The 19,716-nt window shown below is 35.2% G+C and overlaps 1 protein-coding gene across 1 annotated transcript in view; it reads right to left on the reverse strand.

Moving 5' to 3' along the window:
* Positions 1–19,716, reverse strand: part of GPC5 (glypican 5) — a 1,357,540-nt gene that overhangs the window by 701,154 nt on the left and 636,670 nt on the right. The window contains exon 7 of the mRNA XM_067713048.1: positions 3,927–4,083. Within this exon, the coding sequence (XP_067569149.1) occupies positions 3,927–4,083 (157 nt within the window). The remainder of the gene's footprint in view (positions 1–3,926; positions 4,084–19,716) is intronic.

Consider the following 19,716-nt stretch of genomic DNA (forward strand, 5'->3'; position numbering starts at 1 on the left):
CTTAGATATATATTTCATTTGTCTTTAGTATAATTTTCATAAGTAGTGTAAAAACTGTGGTAGATGACAATTTCAAAGTGTTCACAACTTTGAACATTGAACAGGATCAGGATGTGTTTCCTTGTGCATTTCTCTATGGTTTTATCATGACCCTTCAGTATTAGACACTTGCAAAACATAGATCAAAATGTTCAGGGCTTCCCTGGTGGAGCAGTGGTTGAGAGTCTGCCTGCTGATGCAGGGGACACGGGTTCATGCCCTGGTCCGGGAAGATTCCATATGCCGCGGAGCGGCTGGGCCCATGAGCCATGGCTGCTGAGCCTGCGCGTCCGGAGCCTGTGCTCTGCAACGGGAGAGGCCACAGCAGTGAGAGGCCTGCGTACCGCAAAAAAAAAAAAAAAAGAACACCACGGCTAACACTTTTTTTTTTCTTTGTTTTTGTTAAAATCGGAGTTACTGCAATTTAAATCATAACATCACATAAGAATTGAAAGCAGTGCTACTGCAGATTTTCAAAACTACACGTGGGGCTTCCCTGGTGGCGCAGTGGTTGAGAGTCCGCCTGCCGATGCAGGGGACACGGGTTCGTGCCCTGGTCCGGGAGGATCCCACATGCCGCGGAGCGGCTAGGCCCGTGAGCCATGGCCGCTGAGCCTATGCGTCTGGAGCCTGTGCTCCGCAACGGGAGAGGCTACAACAGTGAGAGGCCCACGTACCGCAAAAAAACAAAAAACAAAAAAAACAAAAAAACAAAACAAAACAAAAAAACTACACGTGGATAGTTTTGCTATCGCCTCTCTTTAGTGGCACTTTGGTTTGTTTTATAACAGTTGAAAATAACAGAATTTGGGGATATAAGAATAGTCAAAGAGTTGAAAAGTATTGATGGTAGTGAGTATAGTTTTGCTCTTCATGGCTACAAGAACAGAACTTGTTTCTTCCACTGGCATTTAAAACCTACCATCCCTTAGCTACTTTGAAAGGATGGCAAGTGTCCAAGATGAAGGGAAATGAAAGTTCAAAGCCATTCCAACCCTGCTATTCCAAGGTACTAGTGAAATAACCATACCTACATTTATAAGCCAAATTCGATGAAATAAAAATATAGAAAAAAATTTCTGTAATATTAGGATTTTTAAACCACTCTACTAAAATAAGAAAGTATTTTCAGTTTCCTAAGAGTGAACATTACATAGTGTAGATGTTTTTTATTATAAATACATCAGTTCACATTGAATCATAGCCAACAGGTATGATATAAATAGAGATAGTTTTAAAAGCTAAATATTTGTAAATCATTTGATAACATCGATGACGAAAACAAAATGATACCTAAGAGGTACATAAATATTTTGGTGGTAAAACATTGCACACTGAAATATATAAATCCCTCTTGTCTGAAATAAACATTAACCAAAACAGAAACAGAAAATCAGTTCAAGTGTTGGTCAGTAAGATATTTACCAACTTTGAACATTTGCATAAATGGAGCAAAATCATTAAATTTACAAGACACAGTATTACTATTATTCCTTGTAACTATATATAGCTATAAATAAAAACATACATGGATAATTATTTTTAATCAGACGTTTTGAAGTGACAAATGAACTATGTTCTACTTGTATCTTATAAAGAATAAACGTAAGTGTAAGGAAGAAATAATGGTGCATTTCAAATTCTTAACACAAATGACACCTTGATAAACTTTCTAGAGCACAATATTTTTAAGTCATTAAGGCCACCTAAAACTATATCATAAAATGCTTTAGCAATATATCTAACGAGCCAAACACAGGTAAACTATTACAGTGCTTTATAAAAATAGAAATGTGACCTACGCTTTGCTACTTAGCATGTCCCTCTTTATTTCAGCAGGCTATCCACAGTAGGTTCCTAACCACTTATTAAAAATTGAAAGGCAACAGCTATAAACCCTTAGAAACATGATAGGCAACCCACTTACAGCAGATGTGGATTTTTTTTTTTAATGTTTGCCTGGAGTTGCTGAAAACCATCTATTTCTTACATTTCCCCAATTCTGATGGATAGTTGCTTGTACCATACCTGTCCATCTCAGCAGTAATTGAAAACACAGTTTTAAAGTAAAAAATTCATTCTTGTCACCTTGACAAGCATGGTTTTGTAAGAAAACTATTAGTAGTTGAATATCCTCCACTGTCTCTACTCCTCTTGTGAAATAAGCCAAAAAGATTATCTATTAATACATAGCAAGTTCTTGAGCTTATAAATAACTTCAGGAGTGAAAAATCCCTATTAAAATGCTAATTCCACACACACACACACACACACACATGCAATTTACAGAAAAAATTTTAACCTAAGCTATTTTGCATAATAATTTTTAATGCCTTAAAATCCTGCTAATATTCAAATGGAAAGGAAATTATGGTACATATAAGTACTCAAGATCAAGTGAAAATGAAAGATTATTTAATATTATGCTAATAGATATGTATCATAATTCCAAAATACGATGGAGGGCATTTTAACTCTTAGTAAAAATATTCTTTTCCTAATGAAAACCTTTTTCATTTGCTTTGTCTTCCTTTTTTTTGGCCGAAACAACAAAAGATAGAAAAACAAGAGAAATCAATCTGATAAATGATATTAGTACCAATAACAAGAACACATATCCCTACTGCTCCTACAAGAGTAGAAGATGTGTAATCTGCACTAGAAAATTGTGTTAATACATCAAAGAATTTTGTGGTCATTTGTTCAATTGCTACTCCAGTGTACTAAACCCCGTCTCTTTACTTTCTATGTTAAATTTATTACTGTTTCTAACAGGAAAACATGTACCTTTACATTGTCTTGATTTTGTACCCCTTTCAGCTTCCATTCCTTTAGCCTTACAAAACAAAATCCTAGAAGGAATGGGGTATTGATGCTTGAAGCGTTGGTAGTGTTCTAAATTTACTACAAGAGAACTGAAAAGTAAATGAATTCTTCTCCCACCAAAGTCATGAAAAGACATTTCTAACAGGTCCAAAGCAGCCCTTTGTGATTTAGAGGGAGACTATCAGGCCAGCCTCCAGATAGGGCTGCACAGATCCAGAAGATTACTGTATAAAGTAATCCCCTTTGGTATGACCTGAATTAAGTGAATAGTTGAAAGTTAGCTGCTCTGGGTATCTTAACTTTCACACTTCTTTCTCAGTTGATAACTTTGGTTGTCTTGCCTGTGTGAACATATACATGCACATAACAATGAAGAGCCTATCTTCCTCATTTTGTATGTGAAGACAAGGAAAGGGAATTCATCTGGTGATTTTTTTGGTTGTTGTTATTTGGTAGTTTTATCATTTGTAATAGTGACCAGTCCAGCAATACCAAAAATGGTTTTTAAACCCACATGATCAAAACAATGTGAATAATTGGTGAGATCTTTTTTGGAAGAACCAGTTCATAGGAGTTAAACCCAAGTAGTTTCTCACCATAACTAACCATATATTTAACCAGTTTCTTTGTAATTTGAACATGAAAACCTAATAAAATTTATCTAATGGCATGATAATATAATAAAATTGCAGAATGTTAGTATTTAGTAGGGCTCACACATCCTGGTTTCACCAAGATACATTTACTGCCCACCATACTAGCTATTTCACACCCTATAGACTATTCCACTTTAAAACTATGAATTCTCAGAACTGATGGTCATTCACTAGTTTTTCACAGAAAAATATCATTTCCATTTAAAGTCATTAGTTAAAAAGAAACAAAAACCCCAAGAATGCATGTCCTGAATAACTAAAAAAAATGGGTTTATTTTCACTTCCAATTCCTCTTGCATTTTTCTGAATTCACTACCATTATTTCTTTATATTCATAGTAATAATTTTCCTTAATCATGTCTCCAAATCCATGCTTCAGAAGTGGTGTTAGAATCATACACTTACAGTCTGTGACTTTCAGTGTCCTCTTGACTTCTCCACTTCCTGATCCCCTGCAACCATCTTCATCATCACAGCCCCCGCTGACCAGTTCAGCCATGTCGCCACCACTGCCCATGTGAAGTTCCCACTTGCTGGGCTTGGGTGACCTACCCTGTAACAGCTAAACATGGATACCAAACACATTTATTAATAGAAAATTCAAATCATTTAAGGATGCTATTCAACAATATGTAGAAATTAGAATTATTTTCTTATGTGGATCCACTGTTTTGATGTAGACACCTTACCACATCAAGTATGCAAGAAAGATCAAAAACTACTGAAATAATAATAAATAATGGGCAAGACCTTATAGCTGTAAAGAGCTACAGTCTGCCTATTAGCTCTGTGATACAGCTTTGGAAAGCAAATAAAACCACGTCTTCTTGCCCATGGATACTTTGGTTAGAGAATCCGCTGTTTAAGCAGGGTAAATCAAACTCCAGTACAACACAACCCCCTCTGCAGTGTATTGCCTGATAATATTGTACTGTTTTGTAAACCAACAGTCCAACATTTCCCAAAAAGAAGAGTGCTATTCTTCCCGAAAAGATTCAGTGAAAGGAATATAGAATTCTGGACATGTACATTTATAGTTTTATTTAAACTTCATGGATTAAATACTTAGACCAATGGACATGGCACAGAACTGAACCGTGGAACAAAAGACTTAGGTTCTACTTCCATTTATATGAATTACTTAAGAAATTTAACCAACTTCTTGTTCTTGGTTCTCAAGTATCTCATTTACTTTTATGAGCAAAATAGATGAACTAGACATTTCCCCCTATAGCATGGGGAAAATAATTTTTTTGAATAGTATTGGACATGCCTAAACTCCTTTTCCAAAAGGTGATGTTATGAATAATAGACTATTTCACTTAAAGCTAAGACTGAGTAAAATGATCCAATATGTGACATTTACCCCTCTAACGCAGTTTTGGAGGACACGTGACCAAGCGTGAGCACTAGAGGGCCCTGCCATATTGTGAATGAAATATATTGCAGCTGAACAGTTAATGGGCATTAAAATTTTCAGGGTGTTTCATGAAAGTATTAGGGTTATTTCTTAGAGATTTTCCAGATAACAGTGTTAATTAGCAGACAATAATCAAACACACAACTCAATGATGGCATTGTATATTGATAAAATAAAGAGCAATCCATCCTCGGTACACGTAAGACAAATATGTTTAGCAAATAAAGAACACTAAGATTAAGCACCTGGACTTTGACAATTGATAAACTTTCAAAATAAAATTAGGTCACGAATTCTGAAATGTATTTTCTTAAAATTTATTTTCCTTGACAAAAATGAAATGTTAAAACAATTTGACAATAATTAAAAAATTCTGATCAGGATTTATTTCTATTGATCAGCATTTCCCAAGTGTTAATAGGTGTTAAATTTTAAAAGAAGGCTTCTTCCATGGTCAAGTGAATTTGGGATTAAGTTAAACCAAGCTTCTTATTGTGTTTAATGCACAGATATGTATGCTACTTCCTATAGTGGGGTGTGGCAATGGGGAAATACAGATACGTAATAAAGCATATAAAAATTCAAAAATCTGAAAAAGGAAAGGAAAAATAAATGTCATTATATTATAAAAATTATATTTAAATGTTATAAATTTTTAATACAATAATACCATTTATCATTTGTTATTTAACATAATCATAAAGGGCTGGGACTCAGAGGTCCAACATACCAAGAATTAAATCCTGATTCTGACATATATTAATCATATGACATTGGACATTGGGCAAGTCCCTGAATAACTCAGCTCTTTCATTAGTAAAATAAAGACAATAATATACCTGGATCATTGTTCTTATTATGAGAAAAATACCTAAATTATACTGCATGGTGTTGCCACATTAAAAATTAATATATTTTGCTAATTATTATCTTTGTTATTATATATTCTATTGCAATATTGCTTAAGCACTCAGAACACAGTAATTGAAAACTTATTTGATAAAGAATTCGATTACATGATTTACATTAAAAATTTTCAAAGTCGTAGCTTACACGTACAATAAAAGCCAAACTTTCTGAATGATGTGTTATTCCTTTTGTCACTGACACTTTTTCCCAACGTTTTCCAATTTCAACTTTATTTCCCCTTTACTTTCCTAAGTATTCTTCCAATGTTTTACTGGGACCTTGGTCAGAACAAGAAAGAATCTCACAAACAGCACCAACAATGTATAAGTCACGAAGATCCAGCTCAGTGAATTTGAACTCAGAAACGCAGAAAGAAAGATAGCACATGTAAAACAAAACTTACTGTTTTAGGTAACTGGTTTTGGTTGAAAGCAATTAAATGCATTAATTATCAGAGAATGATTCATTAATTTATACTGACTTGCAAAAATAATAGATGACACTAGAGAAAAAAATATTTTTTAAAAAAATTAATATATTTACTACTTTTATCTTCTCCATCACTTCAGTGACACTCCAAGAAACATCTAAGGCACACAAACTCATATTTTTAAGAAATAATACTATATAAAACTATATTTTAATTTAAACCATCTGTGGTGCAGCAGGATTATAAAATGGGCCCCAAGACTTCTTACTCAAATCCCTGGGACTGTGAATATGTCACTGTCACATCCATTGCATTACATGGCAAAAGGAATTTCACGAATGATCAGCTTATCCAAATATATCCACGATCCCATCTGATCCATGCTTCCAGGTCCCCAGTGATCCCATCTCTCTCTGGTAGAGTCAACATCTCCATCTGCATCTCCTCTGCATGAAGATTCTGCTTTAAATGCTCCCTATCTTACTTCTCAATCATCATACATCCACAGTAGTTCATTTTCATTCTCACAATTATATTAAAACTTAATTTGTGAAAATTCCCAATAAATTTCTAATCAACAAAAACAATGAGCTTTTTGCAGTTAGACCCTTATTCAAAATGCCACTTCTTTGGGACTAAACTATTCTGATTTCTCCTTAGTTTGATCATCTTTCTCCTCACTTCCAAAACAGTAAAAATGTTTCAGCTAATAATGTAAATCCCCTGTTCTTTCTTTTTAGTCTCTTTCTGGGAACCCATCGTAACAGATTGTGCTCTCACCTGTATACAGAGCACACTCAAGTCTTTATTTGCAGCCCTTGTTACTCTTTAGCTCACCAGTAAGCAGTAGTTAGATATAAAATGTATTCTACTACTTTGCATCTTAAAATAGAACAACTCACCTCCACTATTCAGGTATCATTACAACTTATCTCCCCAACTCCCTCATTGTGGGGGGACATTGGTCTCTCCTGCCTACTACCAGCATATTATTTTCCTCAAATCAGTATTTTCACCATGTCATTTCTCTGCCTTAGTGCTTTTTGTGACTCTATACTGGTTTCAACATGTACCCAGCAGAGAAATATCAGTCTGGATAGATGAGTCACAGAAAGAAGTCCTGGGATGAAATGTTTGGGAAATTCATCCTATGTCCCCTTCTTGAGATCTAGGAACTAAAGGCTCATGGGGAATCTTACAGTAAGTAATCTGTTTAGTTGAGATTCACCTTGCATTTTCCAAATTAACATAAGCAAATTAGCCCCTCCCCTCACACAACAACCATTGACATACTTTGGAAATAAGTCCATAATGAAAAGTTCAAATTTAGCCTCCAGTCAAGGTCCCATAAAATATACTGATTTAAAAAAAAATTATATCTAAAGCAGCACCCCCCAGCACCCAAATTCCACTGCAGAGCAATTTGGTTTTCTCACAGAAATTGTGTGAATTTCTATGTTTATAATTTTGCGTATGCTTGTTTTATGTTCTCTTCATCATTATAAACAATATGACATGATATCACTAACTTAATTCTGTCTTTGAAGGAGGGAACCCATATCAGAGTAAAAATGTCTCCCTTCATCCTCATCCTGCCTTGGCTCTGAGTTTGTCCATATGTAAAGAGGATGGCACTTTGAACACTTCAACCGATCCCCCTGTCATGGAGGGTAGAGAGTTGATCAATACATACATATTTACAGAAATATTACAACATAGGAAAGGGCATGATTTTGAGTCCCAGCCACACATTAATTGTGTGCCTTTAAGCAAATCACTTAAGCCCATTAAAGCTCATTTTATTCTATTGAATAATAATCCAAAGGAAAGCACTTTATATACTATAAAGCACTGCACTCATTTACAGTGTTCTGTGCAAAACACCACATCCATAAAATTGAGAAGCCTACAAAGTAAGGACAGAGTAGAAAAAAAATTCAACAACTTTTAGAGTGTTCCTTTTTTCCTCAGCACCATGCAATTTGTGCAGTCAGCTGATTAGCTGAAAATAGTTTTGATGACTGATGCTTCCTGCTTATGTTTAATTGGTTTAGGAAGCTCATTAGGGATGCTATCTCAGAGGATGAATTTGGTGGGTAGAATATCTGATGACTCTGAGGCAAATGTATTTCTTTCAGCTGGTGAATTAATCTCTCAACAGACTCAATTTGCCTTTTACTAACTGTCTGGCAATATCCCATGGTTGCAATAGCCTTTCAAACACTTAGAATAAAATCTTGCTATAGATGGCTTACATACACATGTTTGCTGTGAAAGAGAAACATGTTCATCACATTCGACAATCTTCACACATGAGAGCAATGGAATGTGCTTCAAAATCTGACATATAATGATACATCTCTAAAATATTCCCTCCATCCATTTCCAATCATTTACACAGATATACAAAAAGTAAATATGTGTTTAGAACATATTAGTCATCATATGTTCTAGTCATCTATTCAAACACAGACATGGTAAAAGATTCTGTTTTACAATTTTGTGTTATTGATGGGTATCTATGTTGGGTGGTAAAAATTCAAATGTTGACAGAAAATTTCAAATCAGAAAAATGAAGGCGTAGAAAAAATTGTCCTTTCATTTCATCATTAATAAAATATCTCTAAAGAATATATCTTAAGTATAGAACAAAAAATTCTCTATGTATAAATACATGTTAATATATACATATATATGAATTTAATTTCATTATAAACAAATTGGTATCTGTACTTTCATACAATTCAAGTAAAACCCATAAAGAAATGTATGGGAAATAGGAAAACAACAGAAGCTTATAACATTTAAAAATTGGAACTCTGATTCAAAATTCCTTATGACGTATTTTTTAAATTTATCTTTGTAATAACATATTTAGATTAGACCTTTTTTATAAAAAAAACCTCTTTATATAACTGCTCCCATTTTTTTCTTGCAATTTAACTTCCCTTTCCTCAAACCTCCAATTCTGTTCCCATCTATACCCCAACCCACTCCTCCCTATTTTCACCTTCGTCACGTAAACTTTTTCATCTTTTAAATGTTTTTCTTATAGTAAACTTTTCCACTCTCTTTCAGACTTAGAAAATATTTTATCCACATAACCTAAACACCACGAATCTCCAGATTATATTAAAGATTATATTTTCAAAAGCAGTTAAACCTTTATAGGCTATTCTACCTAAAAAGCCAAACACATTTTACAATATGTCATGTTATGTTAAGTTGACCAGACACGGAAGTCATTTCTATCGGATTTCTTGTCAGTGTTTGCTTTAACTTTGAGCTTTCTGATCTCAGCTTCCGTTGTGCTGGTAATTTGAAAGGTCACTGTTCAGTGACATTTGGTTTATGCAATGCAGTCTGGTAATTTATAAAAGTCTTATGATTTTGTAAATAGAATACTGAACTTAGGAAAGGCTTACTACATTCATTCTCTGGCCTCTTAAACTGCAAAGAAGTCATCTGTTCTTTTTCCCCTAAGAAAATTCTGTATACCTCCCTTCCACTATGCCTGAACCTTACCTCCAACTCAAAATGTGGCCAGTTCCATTTTCTGAGCTGCCATAACAAAAGTGACCAGATAAGATTTATAATTAATGTGTGCCTTAGTCCAAACTCTAAACTAGACCTCACAGGATAGTTAAAACTAAAAGCTGGTGAGTTAAGTGCAGGAATAAAAGGAAACAGGGACATAACCTCAAATAAGACTCAGGAAAATTTTTGGCCCTAAAGAGGAAGTGTGCATGCCAAACATTATCAATTATCAAATGGCTTCGGTGAAATGTCTATGTCAAAACACCCCAAGGACCCAAAAAGAACTGGTGAAAAAGCAAAACAACCTTTCTTACGAGACAACCCCAGAGTTACTGTTGGAGACGTCTATGGAAACATCCATGCCAAGTCAGCTGGACGGGTCCAGGAGAGCATAAGAGGAGTAGGGAAAGATACAAGGACATTTGGGGAGGTAAGTAATGTAAAATGACCCTGAAGCAGGAGGAGAGGAAGGGGAGAAGAAAAGTGGAGGTTATAAGTAAACTAAAAGCCCACAACCTGTTCAGTGGAATAACTAGATGTGCAATGAGAAATCCCGAGTCAAACATTTTATTATGGGGTGACATGATGTATAACAATTATACCACTGAAAATTTTTTAAAGTGTGAAAATTATTTTCTTGATGCCACTACTTCAAAGCTAATTTCTTAATTTTCTAGATCACTGCATGTTCACCAACACACGCACACACACGCACACAAAATCACATATACATACTGTCACCCACCAATATTATAGGACAGAAACCATCATCCAGGTTTCTAGCTGACGCAGGTTCATCTATGATTGAAATTAAAGGGCATTCTAAACAAGAATGAGCAGATATTAAATAATTTTATTATTTTGCATTCCTGAGGTACAGAATAAATTTATATTGTTCATGGTGTGGTTTATCACTGTGAAGTCATTTTCTTAACATGTCAAAAGCCTGTATCTCTTTAACTAGGTCTTCGTATGCATGGGAAGGATTTAAATATCCACCAAAATGATACGGACTCACATGGAAATTTGCCTCAGATGTGCAGTTACTTGTGCCCTGGATCACTTCAGGAAACTGCCTCTGCCTGGTATAGGTGTCACAGCAATTAAAGGTACAAGTAACTTACTGTTGAGGACACGTTTAACTATTTGCCTAGTTATCCTATACCATCTTCCTGACATTACAGAGCCCAGCAAATGAAGTTCTAAAATCAAGGATAGACCAAAACTGAACATCTACTGCTTCTGAGAAAAATAAATGAAAGCATTCCAAGGCATAGAGGGATTGATTGAAGATGAATTCAACACAACTCAATATCATCTAGTGAATCAGGCTTCTATTCACCACACTCTACCATATCATAAAGGTAGTTTTACATGCATTTCCTAGTTAATGGTGTAGACAGTATTAACTTTACATGTGTTAGCAGGTCAATGGTTTTCTTCCCTCAACCTACCTGCTAAATGTTCCCTCACCTGGTTTAGTCATAAAGAACAGAACTGTCGGTACCAGCATCTTAGTTATCTGCTCTGACAGGAAGACCAGGTCATTTTTACATGGTATACAAAAATCAGCCCTTTCCATCATTAACCTAGATTCTTCCTTAACATTTCTTTTTTATTGCCTTAATGTGTTTCTGACAAGACTAGAAGATTTATATCATTCAACTATTATGTGTTTTAATCATAGTCCTTTAACCATTTATCTGCATAAGACTGATGTCATAGAAAATAAAAAAGAAAGAAAGAAAAGGAAGGAGGAAAGAAGGATGATGTTAATCACGATGTGTTGCCAATGTAAGGGCTCCCTGATTAGAAAAGATTTTTATTTGTTAATTCATCACAATTTCCATTACCTTTTTCAAAGAACTGTGGAGGATTGCAAATCCATTTAAAACCTGGTTTTGGTAACCAATCTAGATTGCCTTCGTTGGCCAGCTGTGCAGAATTCATTCTCCAACGTTCTATTAAAACATTCTAGGGGGCTTCCCTGGTGGCGCAGTGGTTGAGAGTCCGCCTGCCAATGCAGGGGACATGGGTTCCTGCCCCAGTCCGGGAAGATCCCACATGCCGCGGAGCGGCTGGGCCCGTGAGCCATGGCCGCTGAGCCTACGCGTCCAGAGCCTGTGCTCCGCAACGGGAGAGGCCACAACAGTGAGAGGCCCGCGTACCGCCAAAAAAAAAATTCTAGGAAAGATTCCCCTAAAGTTTCCCAGTCTATGAAAGGTTTACTTCCAAAAGGAACTCATTCTGATCCCATTTAGTATGATACCCTTGTGTATACCAGATGGTTACGAGAGTTCTATCTTCATAAATGTCATTCTGGTTTTCACCTTTGCAATGAAGTTCCCTTAATCTAGCTTTCTTTACATAAACTATAAAAATATGGACAGAGATATACCAAGAGAGGATTAAGGGAATGTGATTTTACTAATATTCTAGAAGTAATTTGAGAAAAATTGTTTGAGGCTGTGGTTGTCTTGGGGAGGGAGTAGGTGGGTATTCTAGGCCAAATTCCCATTAACTATTTACATGCGTGAACTTAAATCATTTAATCTTGCTGAGCCTAAGTGTTTCAGCTGAAAAATGAAGAGGGTGAAAGATCCTAAATGTGTCTTAAAACTCCAGAGTTTTCAATTCTAACATGTTTCAAGCCATTCTAACATTTGGTTTAGAAATAGGTCTTACATCATCAAGGCTTATTGTAGTCCTCCTTGATATTCATTTCAGTTCTATTCTTGCACTCCTTTTTCTGCTAGATTTAATTTTTTTAAAAAAAGTATACATCTACTATGGGTTAAATTGTGTTTCTGCAAAAATATATGTTGAAGCCCAAACCCCTAGTACCTCAGAATGTGACCTTATTTGGAAATAGGATCTTCACAGAGGTAATCAAGGTAAAATGAGGTAATTTGGGTGGGCCCTAATCTAATATGATTAGTGTCCTTATAAAAAGGGGAAATTTGAACACAGAGACAGACATGTTCAGGAGGAAGGCTGTATGAAGAGAGAAGGAGAATTCCATGAAGGTGAAGGATTAGACTGATACACCTACAAGCCAAGGCATATGAAGGATTTCCAGCAAACCACTGGCAGTTAGGAGAGAGCCATATAACAGATAACCCTCACAGCCCTCAGAAGGAACCAACCTTGCTGACATCTGGAATTCAGATTTCTCATCTCTAGAACTGTGACACAATAATTTTTTTTTATGCCACCCATTCTGTGGTACCTTATTACCACAGTCCTAACAACTGAACACAAAATTACATACTAAAAAGTGCATAAATGATAAATGTACAACTCCAAGAATGTTTCAACCTGACCTCAGCCATGTGACCACCATAATCACGACACAAAACACTACCATCATCCCAGAAGCCTCTTTTATGTCTCAGTCATTTTCTTCTCCCAAAGATAACACAAGTTTGACTTCCTTCACCACAGATTCACCTTTTTTCTGAGGAACTTTATATGAACTTAAGCACAGTCTGTGACACTATAGGTGTAGCAGCAGTTTATTCATTTAATTGCTGTATTTTATTCTACTGTATCAGTGAAGCATACCTTTTCATTCTTCTGTTGGTGGGCAATCCTACAGGTTTGTGTGTCTGGACATAAAAAAAGCATTGGTATGGAAAAATTTTAAATGTATTTTGGTATAAAGAGCCAGTCATATCTGCTGGTTATATACCTAAATGTGTAATCATTACGCCATAGAGGTAGGTATCTGTTAAAGCAAACTACCTTTATTTTTTATTTTTCTCCTTCTTAATATTAATGTATAATTTACTCATAATAGAGTGTATAGCTCTTAAATATACAGCTCAATGAGTTCCCCCATAGGTCCACACACAAAAATACAACTCAGATTAAAAATATATCACAAGGACCCAAGAAATCTCATTGTCATCAGAGTCAGTAACTGCAATCAAAAGATAACTCCTATTCTGACCTCAGTTCACCTAGATTCATTTTGTCTGTTAATGAACTTCACAGAAATAGTGTCATGCAGTATATAACCTGTTGCATATGGCTGTTTTTATTCAACGTTATGTTTTAAACATTCATCACATTCTTATATGTACCAATAGTTCATTCTTTATTATTGTGCAGGGGAGGAAAAATATCATTTCCTTCTAAATTCTCAGCTAGAGCCCCTGTAACAAAAAACAGATTAACAACAACAACAAAAAAACAGATTAACAACAGAAAAACATACAAATTTTTTTAATAGAAGTTTTACATGACACAGTAGCCTTCGTTAGGAAGATGCGGTTAAAGCTGAGCATTTTTACACTAGGTTTGATGAGGACTGGAAAATAGTGATAGGACAAAAAGAGAGAAAATTCGATAGGACAAAAAAGGAAATGGGGTAAATGTAGTAAACTGGGGAAAATAGCAAGGCTTGGGCATTCAGACTCCCCTTGGCATCCCTCACTCCTATTTGGAGATAAGGATGCTCCTTTCCTGGGGTACAAGGAGGGAACCTCTCATATGAGGGTTTTATGACCTGCTTTATGGAAAGGTCAGAAAATACTTCCTGTACCTGACGTATCTCAAATTTCTTTCTCCCAGGGTGACATAGTTTTGGTAGTGTATCCTGAATCCTATCAATTGCAATATAGGTGTTCCATTTTATGAATTAGCAGCAATTTGTTGATTTATGTCGATGTAATTGGACAATTCATCTGCTTCTAATTTGGGGCTATGATAAATAATGTTGATCAAATATTCTTGTGCATGTCTTTTGATGGATTTAAGCATTCATTGATCTTGAGTATATATCCAGGAGTGGAATTGTTGGGTCATAGGGTATATAAATATTTAGCCTTAATAGATATTTCCAAACAGCTTTTCAATAGAGTTGCTCAGATTTACATTCCTACCAGTAATATATGAGAGTCACAGTTATTTCACGACTTCTGCAACACTTGGTATTACTGGTCATTTTAATCTTAGGTATTCTGTGGGAGTGCAGTGGTATTTTAGCATCATTTTAATTTGCATTTTACCAATGATTAATGATTTTCATATGATTTGTTTTTTTTGGTATCCTCTAATATAAAGTGTGTTTTCAAGTCACTTGACCATGGGAAAAAAATAGATTATCTGTATTTTTCTAATTGATTTCTAAGAGTTCTTTACAAATTTTGGATATGACTCTTCTGTTTTCATACTGTACTATTTCATTATTTTTTATTTTCCCTTTCTTTCCACTTTTAGATGAATCATTTATTTTAATTTTTTCAGCTTATTAGAATACCTGTTACACCTTTTTGAATACCCGAGTACTGTAATTATAATATTTATAATATATTATTACAGACTTATTACACCTCAAATAGTATTTTAACCACTTCTCCAACAATGAAAAAACCTTAAAACTGTTGAACATTATTTAGTCACTCTCATTCTTTGTTGTCATACATTTTATTTCAACGTATGTTATAAATTCCAAAACACATAGTTATTACATTTACGCCTACTACTCATACCTATTTCATGGTAAATATTCCCTATAAGAGCAAAAGTTCCTTTGTTTTAATATTTTTGTTAGATTTTGGCATCAATATTTGCTGCCTTCCCACAACAAATTGGGAAGTGTTCTGTTTTTTTGTTTTTTTCTTTTTTGCGTACATTTTCTGAAAGTGCTTGTGTAAGATTCGTCTTATTTACTCCTTAAGTTTTTGGAAGAATTTACCAGATAATCCATCTGTCCTGTGATTTTTTGTGTGTGAGAAATGTGTTAATTATAGAAATAGTTTCCATAATAGATTCAGAGCTCACTGAGATTATCAAATTTTCTTCTTTTGCCAATATTTTAAGGTTGTTTTTTGATGAACTTCATTGCTTCCTCTAGTTTCATGCTTCTGTATGGAGTAACTTTTATTTAGCCTGAAGAACTGAAGTATTTCTTATAGCTCAGGTCTGCTAGTCAAACATTCACTCAATATTTATTTGTCTAAATATATTTTATCATGCCTCATTTTTATGTACATTTTCATTGGTTATGGAATTTTAGATGGGCATAATTTCACCCTGAGCATGCTAAAGATGTCATCCCACTGTCTTTAGTTTTTGTACTTTTGTTGAAAATCTTATTTTTACTGTTTTACTTGCTGTTAAGACTTTCCTTTTGTCTTACTTCAAGAGTTTGACTATAGTCTGCCAGTTGGACTATAGCTTTCTTTGTATCATGTTGCTTACATTTTGTTGATCTTTGTAAAAGTGGGTTGATATCCTTTATGGCTTTACAAAATTCTTGATCAATTGCTCTTCAAATATTGCTTCTTTCCTATTCTGTCTCACTTGTCTTTGCTGGTCTCCAATTACAGGTATATTAGGTATATTTTGAGTATATACCAATATATTGACTGTGACCCATGTCTCTTATGCTTTGTTTGGCTTTATCCAATCTCTTTGCTTCAGTTTAGATTCTGTGTGTGGCTCTTTCTTCAGGCTCCTTTCTTGTGTTTTATTGTATTTACCCTGATTTAAACTGTTCAGTTAAGTTCAATTATTGTGCTTTTCACATTAGAACGTGAATTCAATTCTATATGAATTTCTACATATGTTTTCAAATTCCTTGCTAAATTTTTTTCATATTGTCCATTAACCTTTATTTTATTGTCATATTAGCAATAGTGCTTCTGAATTTTTGTCAGATGAATTCAGAACTGCATCATCTATGGATCTGTGCCTATTGTCTGGTTTGTGTGTGTGGGTGTGTGTTAACCTGCCATTTCACATATCTAGGCATTTTTTTGGTTTCATGTTGGACATTGTATATAAAAGAATGACCCACAGCCAACATCATTCTCAACGGTGAAAAACTGAAACCATTTCCTCTAAGATCAGGAACAAGACAAAGTTGTCCACTGTCGCCACTATTATTCAACATAGTTTTGGAAGTGTTAGCCATCAGAGAAGAAAAAGAAATAAAAGGAATCCAAATTGGAAAAGAAGAAGTAAAGCTGTCACTGTTTGCAGATGGCATGATACTATATAGAGAGAATCCTAAAGATGCTACCAGAAAACTACTAGAGCTAATCAATGAATTTGGTAAAGTAGCAGGATACAAAATTAACGCACAGAAATCTCTGGCATTCCTATACACTAACAACGAAATATCTGAAAGAGAATTTAAGGAAACACTCCCATTTACCACTGCAACAAAAAGAATAAAATATCTAGGAATAAACCTACCTAGAGGAGATAAAAGACCTGTATGCAGAAAACTATAAGACACTGATGAAAGAAATTAAAGATGATACAAACAGATGGAGAGATATACCATGTTCTTGGAGTGGAAGAATCAACATTGTGAAAATGACTCTATCACCCAAAGCAATATACAGATTCAATGCAATCCCTATCAAATTCCCAATGGCATTTTTCACAGAACTAGAACAAAAAATTTCACAATTTGTATGGAAACACAAAAGACCCCAAATAGACAAAGCCATCATGAGAAAGAAAAACGGAGCTGGAGGAATCAGGCTCCCAGACTTCAGATTATACTACAAAGCTGCAGTAATCAGGACAGTATGGTACTGGAAGAAAAACAGAAATATAGACCAATGTAACAGGATTGAAAGCCCAGAGATAAACCCACGCACATATGGTCACCTTATTTTTGATAAGGGAGACAAGAATATACAATGGCGAAAAGACAGCCTCTTCAATAAGTGGTGCTGGGAAAACTGGACAGCTACATGAAAAAGAATGAAATTAGAACACTCCCTAACACCATACACAAAAATAAACTTAAAATGGATTAAGGACCTAAATGTAAGGCCAGACACTATAAAACTCTTAGAGGAAAACATAGGCAGAAGACTCTATGACATAAATTACAGCAAGATCCTTTTTGACCCACCTTTAGAGAAATGGAAATAAAAAAAAAATAAACAAATGGGACCTAATGAAACTTAAAAGCTTTGCACAGCAAAGGAAAACATAAACAAGACAAAAAGACAACTCTGAGAACAGAAAATATTTGCAAATGAAGCAACGGACAAAGGATTAATCTCCAAAATTTACAAGCAGTACATGCAGGTCAATATCAGAAAAACAAACAACCCAATCCAAAAATGGGCAGAAGACCTAAATAGACATTTCTCCAAAGAAGACATACAGATTGCCAACAAACACATGAAAGGATGCTCAACATCACTAATCATTAGAGAAATGCAAATCAAAACTACAGTGAGGTATCACTTCACACTGGTCAGAATGGCCATCATCAAGAAATCTAGAAACAATAAACACTGGAGAGGGTGTGGAGCAAAGGGAACCCTCTTGCACTGTTGGTGGGAATGTAAATTGATACAGCCACTATGGAGAACAGTATGGAGGTTCCTTAAAAAACTAAAAATAGAACTACCATATGACCCAGAAACCCCACGACTGGGCATACACCCTGAGAAAACCATAATTCAAAAAGAGTCATGCAACCCAATGTTCATTGCAGCTCTATTTACAATAGCCAGGACATGGGAACAACCTAAGTGTCCATCAACAGATGAATGGATAAAGAAGATGTGGCACATATATACATTGGAATGTTACTCAGCCATAAAAAGAAATGAAATTGAGTTATTTGTAGTGAGATGGATGGACCTAGAGTCTGTCATACAGAGTGAAGTAAATCAGAAATAAAAAACCAAATACTGTATGCTAACACATATATATGGAATCAAAAAAAAAAAAAAAGGTTCTGAATAACCTAGGGGCAGGACAGGAATACAGACATAGAGAATGGACTTGAGGACACGGGGAGGGGGAAGGGTAGCTGGGACTAAGTGAGAAAATGGCATGGACATATATACACTACCACATGTAAAACAGATAGCTAGTGGGAAGCAGCTGCATAGCACGGGGAGATCAGCTCGGTGCTTTGTGACCACTTAGAGGGGTGGGATAGGGAGGGTGGAAGGGAGACGCAAGAGGGAGGAGATATGGGGATATATGTATATGTATAGCTGATTCACTTTGTTATAAAGCAGAAAATAAGACACCATTGTAAAGCAATGATACTCCAATAAAGATGCTTAAAAAAAAAAAGAACGATGAAGTACTCAGATGATGTTAGGTTCAAGAGAATATACTCCCACTCTCCCCTATTATTTGGATAAGATAAGGAGTAGGTCATATTAATATAATTAGAGATGGAAATGGGCAGGAGTAAGTTGTATTGATAGCTTGGTAAGACTCTGTCACCTCTGGTTCATCCCTGTTTCTCAAATATGGACCACGTGGAATTCTGATTTAGAGTTGGATGAATCTGTTTCTACTTAGCCTTAAAATTCTGTTGGATATTAGGTTCTAACTTTCAGAAATATTGAGCTTAGCTATTTAGCATCTTACACCATGCAACTTTAAAAGCCGAAAAATATCTGGGAGAGGTAGGGTCTGTCCATGTGTTTGAGTTATTCCCCCTCCCTTTCAATTATTTTATCTCTCAATCACTATGAGATCCTGGAAGATTTCTGGCATTTGAATCTTCTGGCATAGTCCCTCATTCTTGCATACAGCACAAGAACTCAGCAAATATGCCATCGGGAAAATGACTCACGTGTTCCATTGCTTACTTTACCCCCAGATAAGCTGGGCCAGGTCCAATTCTAAGCCCCCAGCCACAATCAGAAAAGGCACTCCGAAATAAACGTTGCCAACACTCAAGCCCACAATGGGAGGTTTCTCCAATCCATAGATTTTAGTTTTTCTTGTTCTTTTTTTTTGTCCTAGCTTTCTATTTTTACAATTATAATTTTGTAATTTATCTAGCTTCTAATTGCCATAGTTCTGTTGGTCTATTCTAATGCATACAACATAGTTGGCACTCAACTTGTTTGTAATATTTTATTTTTAATCATGTAGTCTTTCTTTAATTTGTT

This window comes from Pseudorca crassidens, chromosome 18 (assembly GCF_039906515.1).
Source record: "Pseudorca crassidens isolate mPseCra1 chromosome 18, mPseCra1.hap1, whole genome shotgun sequence".
Taxonomy (NCBI): Eukaryota; Metazoa; Chordata; class Mammalia; order Artiodactyla; family Delphinidae; genus Pseudorca; species Pseudorca crassidens.